Below are 12,091 nucleotides of genomic sequence, written 5' to 3'. Positions count from 1 at the left end.
ATAAACCATTCACCTGAGTTTCTCAAAGCGCCCCCATTAATCATTGCTAAAAATTGCATATAATTCCATGAATGCACGAATACATAATAACATTCATCAAAGGGGATTATCTTTAATCACTAGGGTTGACACAACTGTACATTACCTGCTGCCAGTTTGGCATTTGCATACCATGCATATTCACCACTTGTTGTTTTGTGCCTGTTGGTACTTTATTAAGGAAACCACATTCGGAAAATTTGCATTTAACAACCAATACGTGCGCTAGTCCGAATTTTCTCTATAACACACATTCAGACAAGTGAAGTGGTTGGCAGCACAATTGGCAACTCTTAGCCCGTCTGCAATAATCCCCAAATTAACAACCCGTCTGCCCACGCGCCATTGGTATGTCTTCTTCTCTTCTTGTGACAATATAATCTCTTCTCTGGCGTCATGAAATGTATTATTAACACCATGGAAATAATTGTGGTCCATTCCACTGACTTGCTCCTAAGATGTCCCATTGTTAATGACACTCTTACATGCCTTGTTTTTCTCTCTTCCTCGCCAATCCTTCTCTTTGTTTCTGACGCGATGCTTGTATAAATCTTCCTTTTCCATCCCTAGTAATTATGGATCTGTATGTTTAACCCGCCATTAATTTACCGGATATGACACTCACAGTGAAAAATCAAAACCGAAAACGGTCGCGATTACAAATATGAAACATTGTGACGTAATACGATCTCGGCCTCGATCTTTGTGGTGTATTCTGACTGTGGAAATACGTTAAATAATGTACATGAATGAGAACATAATCCATATTCATACGGGTAATTTTATTTGGTGCAAACAACACAGGTTAGATATTTGCCGTTTTCGTATGGAGGGCAGGGAAGTGATCCACAGACACCACGCACAGGGTAAAATAATTTTCCGTACTCATCGTGGCCGCCTGCGGTGAGTGTTTCGGGATGTTCATCTAAACAGATATACTGGCTTGCTCCTTTATGACCGTAGTATCCAGCTACAAGGTACCCATGATACTGCATTGCCCATCCAGTGTAACAACTGTTCTTGCCGGGTATCATCAAGACACTTGTCTCTCTGGAACTTCTACAAACAGAACAAGGAACGTCGTCGCCGTTGTGGAGACCAAATGGTGCTGCTAACTCATTGTACTCCGATCCGTACATCTTAGCATAATTACCAGAAAATTTTGTCGTAAGGTTAGGATCTCGAGGAAGACATACATATTCTGCAGCACCACCTTCGTCATTAAACCAGGAACCACCGGCAAATCCTGAAATAGTTGTATCGATCGTTTATATTATTAGAGTATGCCTTTATCAGTCAGGAAATGTCACATGTCACATGATGTCGGCTCTGAGTAGGGTTCCCAAATGAGGACGCTTAGTTTTCACCTGAAGGTGGTAACCCTGCCCAGATCTGACAAATGATCAATTCCATTCATATATGGGATATTTCAACTAGTCATTAAAATATGAAATATAGAATAATCACATATAAAGACAGACCAGGATGGTCTTTGAGAACATTTTCTTAGAATAACCTTTAAGCTCATTCTCTGAATTTAAATCTTATAGTGTTTCATTTAGAAAGATTATGTAATTTCCCTTATGAAATGTTGTGGGTTATAAAATTCCAAGAAACACTTTGAATAAATAGTTTTCTGGTTTATGGACACAGACTTATGCATGGAAGGTGAAGATAACGAACAGTGATCAATCTCATAACTCCTATGAATCATTACTAGTGAACAAGAATTTGGTTACAAATGAATAGAAAGAATTGGAGATAAAATTCAGTAATTTTATCATAAATTATCTCCCTTTTTGGAACTCTCGTGTGAAAGGGGTAAGGAAGAATGATTGAAGAAAGCAGACGACAACAACAGGATAATAGCCTTGGTGAAAATTGCAACGAAAAAAGAAGCTTTATAGATCAGAATAAGAAATTATGAAAATTCCAGAATCATTGTTAATTCTTAACCGCACTGGTGTGCATGGATTTAAAAGTCATCATCATATCTATGTCAATCATGGATAAGAACTTGGAATAAAGAACAACATGTTGTCACTCATTTTATGACAAATCTGACACAGTGACGAGGGAGGGGTGATATTTATTCACGAAAGCCAATAGCTCTGCCACATAAGTCAACCCGACAACACTTCAACAATGTTCTCATTGGTTGTCAATTCAAATATTTTTTACGTACAAATACTGAATAAATGTACTTATGCATAATACTTATGCATGGGATCGATCAAATTTTACTTTAATTTGAATTGTTTTAAGATTTCATTTAATTCGGTGCACTGATATAATGAATAATGATACAATAGTGATCAGTCATCCAAAAAATTACTTTGTTAAACGCCTCTCTGATTCCACATACAAATACTCTGAAGTTGAATTAAAAATAAAATATGCTGGAGTTCCTCATTGACAACAGCTTCGTGGTCTTTGGTGATCAGGTCTTCCAACAGCTTGTTGGAATCCACATGGGCACGAATTGTGTTCCGTTGTTAGCTGACATGTTTTTATATTCCTATGAAGCAGAATTTATTCAAAAACTTCTACTTGACAAGAACAAATCTCTTTCCTTGGCCTTCAGTTCGACATTTAGATATATCGACGATGTATTATCTATTAACAATAATATTTTTCATTCATATGTCGATTCAATATATCCCAGTAAACTCGATATAAAAGACACCACAGAGTCATCCATTTCTGCTTCATACTTAGATATTTTATTGAAAATAGATTTTAACGGCAAACTAACAACTCAACTTTATGACAAACGGCATGATTTCAAGTTCTCCATCGTCAACTTTCCAAATTTATGTAGCAATATTCCATTACCACCTGCATATGGTGTTTACACCTCTCAACTGATTCAATACACAAGAGCTTGTTCTTCGTATGGTAAGTTTTTAAATCGAATCAGGTTACTGACAAAGAAGTTGATGATACAGGGATTCCAACAGTCTCGTTTAAAATCAGTATTTCGCAAATTCTTTGGTCGTTATAACGATCTAGTTTGTCAATAAAACCTATCATTGGGTCCAATGCTGTCTGACGTGTTTCATGCCGATTGTTAGACCGTTCTTGACACGCTGATTTTGACTACGGATAACTCCGTTTACATGATCAAGATATAGGGTTCACGGCGGGTGTGACCGGTCGACAGGAGATGCTTACTCATCCTAGGCACCCGATCCCACCTCTGGTATATCTAGGAGTCCGTTTTTGCCCAACTATCTATTTTGTATTGCTTATAGGAATTATGAGATTGATCACTGTTCGTTATCTTCACCTTTCATTTAATTGTTATCACTGGCTTCTATAGGAAATATAGTGAATTGCATCTACAGAATATGCATTGCACAGACGGACTGGGTCACGGTTGTTGTTGTTTTTATGAAGAAAAATATTATTCATTTATGTTAACATTAAAAATATAACTTATTCAATGTTAACAGCCAGAATTTTGACCTTATGAATGGAAGAATACAAGAAATATTCTAACCTTAAATATGTGTTATGTAAACAAAGACACGGGTCTTTTCATATTTACAAACAAACCAGTGAAATATTAATTTTGTAATTCAAAGCATCTGAATTTTACAGTCACAAATGTAACCCTTAGATGACACATTTTATCTAAAGTATACTTGAAATGTGATAGATATAATAAACTTAGATCGATATCCATGTCTTTTGAAAACTACGTAAACAATGACATAACGCAATATTTGTTTACAAAAGAAATAATAAACTCTCTGAAATGAGCTTCCGTGGTAAGGCGTAGTCTTCATTTTTTGTTAAACATTTTAAACACATCAAACAGTAGACTTTGATCATTAAAGTGAAAAACAAAATTGGAGGTAAATCGTGAATCAGTCCCTTTAAGACAGATGTAAAGGATGATTTGAAAGGTATGATGTAAACAAACGTAGGAATGAAATTAAATAGGAATTCGAGTGACACCTTTTAATCTAACATGATTAACATATAAATAAAGTACAAATTCGGATACAGGATTTTTCTCGAAAATGTTACAGAATTTGTTTTTACTGGAAACATTTTTCAGCGTATAAAGGAAATAATAAATGAACTGATTGATTGAAGGATTGTGCATTATTATTGTTGCTGTAGTTTGTGTTCTGTCAGAAAACGTATTTATCAGTGCACAGTGGAAACAAGATAATGTTAAGAATTAATCCTGAGATAAATTTCATTGAATAAATTTATTGTGAGATGATAACATGAACATCAGAAAGAAGTAAACCTTTATTAATGATTCTGTCATTTATTGCACACTTGCTGATCAATACAGGTTTAGATAATGTGGAATACTTCTAATCACTTTCAATCTTTCCTGTGATTTTGCTAAATAAAAACTTGTGTTTATGTAGTCAACAAGTTCACATTATAGATGTTTTGAGATAGCATTTATAATCATATTAATCTTTATGAAGACAAATAAAGCAAATTAAAACTTAAGGAGTACATCAGGTATTTGTTTATATTAGTGAGCCCTATAGTGATTAGTCCTTGTGTGGATCTATGCACTGATAGTTTCCGGACGTTTATGCTATCTTTGCAACTATTGATTACATTCAAATGAAAGGTGAAGATAACGAACAGTGATCAATCTCATAACTTCAATAAGCAATACAAAATAGATAGTTGGGTAAACACGGAGCCCTGGATATACCAGAGGTGGGATCAGGTGCCTAGGAGGAGAAAACATCCCCTGTCGACGGGTCACACCCGCCGTGAGCCCTATATCCTGATCAGGTAAACGGAGTTATCCATAGTCAAAATCAGTGCGACAAGAACGGCCTAACAATCGGTATGAAATATGTCAGACAGCATTTGACCCAATGAATTTATATCAACTGGTTACAGATCCAAAATGAGTTTACCTATTTCTAAAAGAGCTAATTTCAGGCATTTGGTATTTTTCTGGACTTTTATTGGCTGTCTCTGCAACTACGGATTGAAAAGTTATTCATGAACTTAGATCAGTGGGTGGTCAAGTGTCTTTTTGTGCTAAAGGTTTGACCTTGTGACCTTAAACTTGGAGTATAACCAATATTTTAAGACTTTAACTTTGCTCAAAACGTTTGAATGGCGAATGATAAGGGTGTCATATCTCATATTTTCTTGTGACAATGCCTTTTCGTTGGTATTAACGTTTTGACCTTGTGTAGTGTTCTTTGTTGCCACTAGGGCATATTGTTTCACAAACACATCTTGTTTAACTTTAAGTCCTTGTCTAGAGAAATCACCCCCCTTGTTTAGACAGCTCGCCCCATGAAATATTGTTTTTAATGAGAACGCTAAAAAAGAAGAACTGCCTATATATAAAATTTAGAAATTCATTTCAAAATTAAGGATTATGTCCCTCATGCATAGCTCTTATCCTTAGACGAATTCGACTCCACTTTTTTGGCACACTGTTTTCCCTATAATAGCTCTAAAACTTCATTGTTATTTCGGATTTCAAACATTTCGGTTGAGCAATACTGAAGAGACATTATTTGTCGAAATGAGCATCTGGTGCATCAAAATTGGTACCGTATAAGTTTTACATTATGACCCCTGGGTCGAGGCCTCTGCTGGTGGACTGTTAGTCCCCGAGGGTCTCTACAGCTCAGTACCTAAGTACTTCGTTAATAGCTTGAAAATCCGGATGTATATTTAATTGCTGTTATAAAATTTAGAAATTCATTTCAAAATTAAGGATTATCTCCCTCGCGCATAGCTCTTATCCTTAAACGAATTTGACTCCACTTTTTTGACACACTGTTTTCCCCTATAATAGTTCTAAAACTTCATTGTTATTTCGGATTTCAAACATTTCGGTTGAGCATCACTGAAGAGACATTATTTGTCGAAATGCGCATCTGGTGCATCAAAATTGGTACCGTATAAGTTTTACATAAATCAATTATGAAATATTGTTTATTTTGAGAATACCATGAAAAGAAGAACTGCCCATAAATCAATGAATTATCGAATTAATTCTAATCAGTGGATACCCAAACCATTCATTTGATTTGAGAAAGAAAATTCTCACAATGAATAAGCCAAATGAAACTCCAGATTAAAATTTAATAAATCATACATAAAACTGCGCAATTAAAATGTTAAGAACTGCAAGGCGAATTCTGGTACAAAGGGGTGAGCTGTTGTAATTGTAATTGATGGTTTAACTTTGTCATAAACCTCTACAAATTACAATAACTTTTCTGGTTATTAAAAATACATGTACATAACATGGGTTTCATATGACAATGGAACGAGTTGTCCTGACAAACCGTCTTGAAATAATTTTTAAGAGTTCTATTGGTATTTTGCAGATGTTTTCTAAAGTAGAACAGCCAAACACAAGGTCGACTACCTTTCAAGGAATCAAACCATCATTTTCCTTGTATTGACATGTGGAAAAATGAGGAAAATCCAGAAAATGACGAAGGCCTCCAATAGTTATGAGATTGATCAATGTTCCTTATCTTCATCTTTCATCAGAAATCTCGTTAATGAACGTAGCCAAGTGTCTATGATTTAACTCATAATTTAGTTTAAAAGATGTTTTAATTTTCCCATTCAGATTATAATCTTTTACTTTGAAATAAATATATACTGCTTGGGGGTTACATTGCATCTCTTGAGCTTTTCTTAATGTCACTGTTCGTCATCTTCACCATTCATGTCATAACAATTACGTTCGTTTACAATGTTTTAAAATTTTGAAATAACGTACAGAATAATGGAATGTTCTGTTTTTGTATATATGAGGGTCTTCCTTGGTACCCTTCCTTTTTTTTGCATAAACACCCCTTCAGAATAATCCACTGAATTTCACTTGCAAACCAAATTCTGTATTAGAAAAGTATAGGCTCTACATATGCCTCTTTATCTATCTGTAGGCTACATTTCGGTGTTTCCTGTTATGTAATTTGATGACCTAGAAAACGAATTTGCATATTTTACCTGAAACGTAAATGACACTAGTGTTGTTTGCAGTTGTTTCTTTGGTAACATTGCAATGCATGTTTGAACAGTTTTAAAATGAGTTGTTTCCGTATTCATATCAATGACTCATTGAGCAATTAACAAACACCTGCATTGATTCATTGAGCAATTAACAAACACCTGCATTGATTCATTGAGCAATTAACAAACACCTGCAATGATTCATTGAGCAATTAACAAACACCTGCAATGATTCATTGAGCAATTAAAAAACACCTGCAATGATTCATTTTTTTTCAAATTAAGTTTCCCGAGCTTGATACTTTTTTACAATATGATCAGTGGCGGATTCAAGATTTTTCAAAGTGGTGAAATAAACGTCAAAAGACATAACCCCTGTATTAGGATCTGGCGGCTCGCATCACATCACCAGAAACTTTGGTTTAAGTGAATGAAATCAGTGGATTATGAAAAGTATTGGGCAAGTTGACATGAAAGCATTCGTATGCAGTGTTTTTCATAGGTGTTCCGATGAGTTCTAGTAAAAAGTTCGGGACACAACTGGTTCCGATATTTTAAAACCGTCACATACCTGAATATACAAGTTCGGTCTGGTTAGAAGGACAATCTTTTCTTCCCCATCGGATATATACACCACCGGCTACAATGAAATCATCATACATTTGTCACTTTGAATTATGGATAACTCCGGTTACCTGATAAAATATATTGGGCCCATGGCGGGTTTAACCAGTCGACAGGGGATGCTTACTCCTCCCAGGCACCTGATCCCACATCTGGTATATCCAGGGGTTCGTGTTTGCCCAACTCTCTATAGCCCTATATCGTGATCAGCTAAAAGGATTTATCAGCAAAAATGAAATTAAATTTAAAAAATGATTACATGGCACATAGTTTAAACTGTTGTTAATATTGCATATCAAATGGTTAATGTAATTTCTAGTATAATACAACCCATATTTCGAAATATTGTATACGTAAGGATGTGGATTGTTTTGATGAGAAAGAAGAGGGAGTGTGTATTTTGGACCACATCTGTATGGTAAATGTAGTTGGGTAAAACATTACACTTCATAGAGATTTTGATATAGAAATGCTTGAAGCCTACTTATTCTAACATAAATTTAGAATGGCAGTACCTGGTGGTTTTAGTTATGTTCTATGACTTTGTTAAATACATTTTTCCATAGTTGAGGTATGCATGGGGATGCTTACTCCTCCTAGGCACCTGATCCCACCTCTGGTGTGTCCAGGGGTCCGTGTTTGCCCAACTATCTACATTGTATTGCTTATTGAAGTTATGAAATTGATCACTGTTCGTTATCTTCACCTTTCATGGAGCCATTGGTAGTTACATATGGTTAAACTATATTATTTATTAAGTAGCATAAAAGGTGAAGATAACGAACAGTGATCAATCTCATAACTCGTATAAGCATTTGTATTTTTTTATTAGCCTACACATGAGTATGAAATCCCGTTGGGATCAGTTTTAAAATAGGTTCTCAGTACCCCTTTCTTGTCATGAGTTTGAAAAATAAATTTGTAAAGTTTTCAGAATATAATCTTGTGATTCTTTTAACTTTTCTGAAATTAATAACTATTTCCTGATATTTCTTTATTCAATATTAAATGTTCATATAGCTATTTTAATTTATATTCCTCAGATCATATGGAAGTTAGTAATGTACTACAAATATCAGGTTCATACATCTAAATCATTATTACATGTAACAGGTAAAGCTATTTCAGACTATCAGAAAACAATGATATATTCCCTAAGCAATTCCCCAAATTTATTTTTATCATGATCCATAATCAATATAACTTTAAAAGAGCATAAGTACGTTCCTATGACTTGAGTAAATTGCGAACGAAATCATACGCTTTCATTCGAAAAAAATTGGCCTAATATTGATGAATAATAGTAAAAGTTGTTGGCTGAAAAGGAAACGTTGAGATAGCCCTTTGAACCATATACCCAATGATATTCTGTTTTTATCAGTCATTACAAAATTAAAGGTCTTTAAACATGAAATTATCTAATCAAAGAAATAACTGACTTAAGCATTAATATATCAGTGTTGATATATGCAGTAGTTACAACTATAAGTACATGTAGTTTCTCAAATGAAAACTTTGAAACGTTCCCTAATCAATCTTCTGATTTCATTTTTTACCATGATACACTCCCAATAGATTATATTGATAGATTTGGTAAGTTCCTATGAATTGAGGCAGTTTCGAACAACATTATAAGGTTTCGTCTTCAAAAGTTTGTCTAATAGTGTTTTATTAGAGTAAAAAAGGGAGGAAACTTTGAGATGGGTTCTTAGTCTTTCTAAACGGTGAAGGGTGTCATGTTGATTTTAATTCATTATATTGTCAAATATGTCTAAGCTTTCACATATATTGAAAAGATTGAAAACTCTAGGGCAAAAAAGGAAAAATATTAAAAAGTTCTTTATTATAGAAGAAAATCCGATTAAGTCCCATAATAAAGGGGTCGATAGCCCTACACAGTACAGTACGGACAAAGGCAAGTTTTATTTTCTTAAGTGCTTGTCTCAGAGAGAAACGGGCAAAATCAGAAAAATATTCCACAAGGCGGGGAGGGGGGGGGGGGTCAAAACTTTTCAACAATGATAACATTTTTATAATGCATAATCTAAAGTGAGTCAATTGTGAGGCCAAATATAGGTCAAGTTCATTCTATTCATAGTAACACGAGCAAACTGCATTTCAGTCAATCCCTACATAGAAGATGGTCTAAAATCACCGAGTTTAGTAAAAAAAAAATTAATGTGTTGAGATTAATTTTATGAATTAAAACTTATTAAATATTCAGTCTATTGTATCATTTACAACTGATGGATGATATATCATGTTTGACGCATTTAAAGGGTTTGCGACAAACATGGCTTACTATTTGAGATGTTCCTTTTTCTTGAACTTTGAACACCTGTATCGTGTAAGGTAGACAACTATTTTAACTGGTTGTATTTCCAATTTTTATGTACTTATGATATATTGAGAATTTTATTATGGAGCCTAGCAAATGATGAGAAGTAGCTGAAAATTGCCATAAATAGTTACTGTAGATATCTTCCAACTTATTTGACGAAAGTTAATTTGGTTTTAAAGCCGTTTTTTAATGATTCCTAAACAAAGATTTATATGATAATACTCATGAAAAAACATTATCACATATACTGATTTTCTTCCGCTTTTTAGCGAAATTCCGCTCTTTAAATTTGTGTTATTCGTTTATACATTTGTATTCCGCGTTTTAAGAATATATATACATGACCGTTTTTGTCCGGTGAATCTATTTCAGATCCTTTTATACTAACTTTCATAATTGCACGTACATTCTGTAACATGCAATTTCATTGGTTCTTGGAAGTTAGTAGTGTATGTTTAACCAATCGTTAGTAATTTAACCAAGAACGTTGGTCGCGGTAAAAATCAGTAACGGATGCCAAAATTCTACGACATGGGTTGTATTAAAATCTCATGGAGATGGGAGTGGTTGGAGAAAAAGTGAATGCTGATTAAAGCGGAAAGGGCTTTTGCCAATTATGCCACGAAGAAATCAATTACTCCGATTTACTCGTCACGTAGATGGTTGGCACTGGAACAGTACATCAACAAGAAAATTGCATCAAATCTGGTAGAACCAATCAAAGCTTTTCTGGTAAGTACAAAATAATTTAATTCCATTGATTTACGATAACAAGAACCATGGATTTATCAGTACCTTCTCGCAGGAACCGAATTTGGCCTCCTAATATTTTTTAAAACTAAAGTCTTACTTTTTCCTCCGATAAGTGTACAGTACCTTTCATGAGAAAACAAAATAAAACGACCATATCATCCGTAATTCCCACTTATTCACCTCATTTAGCAATACTTCATGATTAATATGAAATAAAGGCACTATGTAAAAATCTCTCAATTTTTATAACCCGAATTTTCTTCATTTCCTCTGTTATGGTAATTGCTATGAAGATAGCTCATGATATTGTTTTTACTTTCCCTGTTAACTTAAGAGTCATCTAAACCAAGAGGAAGGCTAAGAAACTATATGACAAAGCCGAAAAAAAGGCTATCGGAAGTAGCTGAAAAACCTGTATTTTGGCTTGGATTTTGAGACCAATATGCCTTGAATAGGTGGCGCTGTATAAAAAGAACATGCATGGATATTTTGTTGAAATATTCTGTAAATGGAGATAACACTCATAGGTGCAAGGTGAAGATAACGAACAGTGATCAATCTCATAACTGCTACAAGCAATACAAAATAGATAGTTGGGCAAACACGGACCCCTGGACACACCAGAGGTGATTCTCCATGCAAAATATCACAAGGATTGGTTACATGTACTTGTGGACTGTTTTGCATGGTTTTATCTGAGACAAGCACTTTTAAAATAAAATGTCCAAAGTACACCTCATCAATGATAGAAATTTAATAAAAATCGCTAGGGCATAAATAATTGTACTCGCTCCCTTTACACGTACTTGTAAACCAATGTCTTAAAATGTATCAATCCTATTTTCTAGAAAAATAATCTTTACTACAGAGAAATCAATGTTCTGTAATTTGAACACACCTGATTTATGTTTCGATCAAGACAATCTTAAACTAACCGTTGGTGGTCTCTGAAAGATGATGATACTTTACAGCAAGGTCGGCATATTTCGTGGATAAGTCGCCATATTTGGTAGATACGTCCGTGTATTTCGTGGATAGATCGGCATATTTGGTCAATATATCCTGGTATTTGCTCTCCAGGGCCTGGATCTGACTGTGGATGAGATCTGGATCATTCAGCAATATCCTTTTCTCCCCATGTGCCTGTGTCCTACCGAGAAATATGACAAACAAAAAAAAGACTGAAATATTCATATTCATGATCTAATTGTACACTGGATAAGTAAGTGTCAATGCAAGGGTCGTGCCTTTTTCATAGATAACAGAGGTCTCGGAGTGTAGTACTGCGATACTTCCTATCTACATAATGTAGATTACAAAGAAAAATGTAATTAAAATGAAATTTTTTTTTAC

At 34.4% G+C, this 12,091-nt stretch overlaps 1 protein-coding gene across 1 annotated transcript; it reads right to left on the bottom strand.

Annotated features, from left to right (window-relative positions):
* Positions 1-806: 806 nt before the first annotated feature.
* LOC125649918 (uncharacterized) lies at positions 807-12,001 on the bottom strand. The gene is made up of 3 exons (XM_048877782.2): positions 11,674-12,001; positions 7,592-7,660; positions 807-1,285 (listed from the first exon to the last, which is right to left on the bottom strand). The coding sequence occupies exons 1-3, from the start codon at positions 11,936-11,938 to the stop codon at positions 822-824; spliced, it is 798 nt and encodes a 265-aa protein (XP_048733739.2). The 5' UTR covers positions 11,939-12,001; the 3' UTR covers positions 807-821.
* Between the last annotated feature and the right edge of the window lie 90 nt (positions 12,002-12,091).

Source organism: Ostrea edulis, chromosome 5 (assembly GCF_947568905.1).
Source record: "Ostrea edulis chromosome 5, xbOstEdul1.1, whole genome shotgun sequence".
Lineage (NCBI taxonomy): Eukaryota > Metazoa > Mollusca > Bivalvia > Ostreida > Ostreidae > Ostrea > Ostrea edulis.
This window is presented reverse-complemented; position numbering and strand designations above follow the sequence as displayed.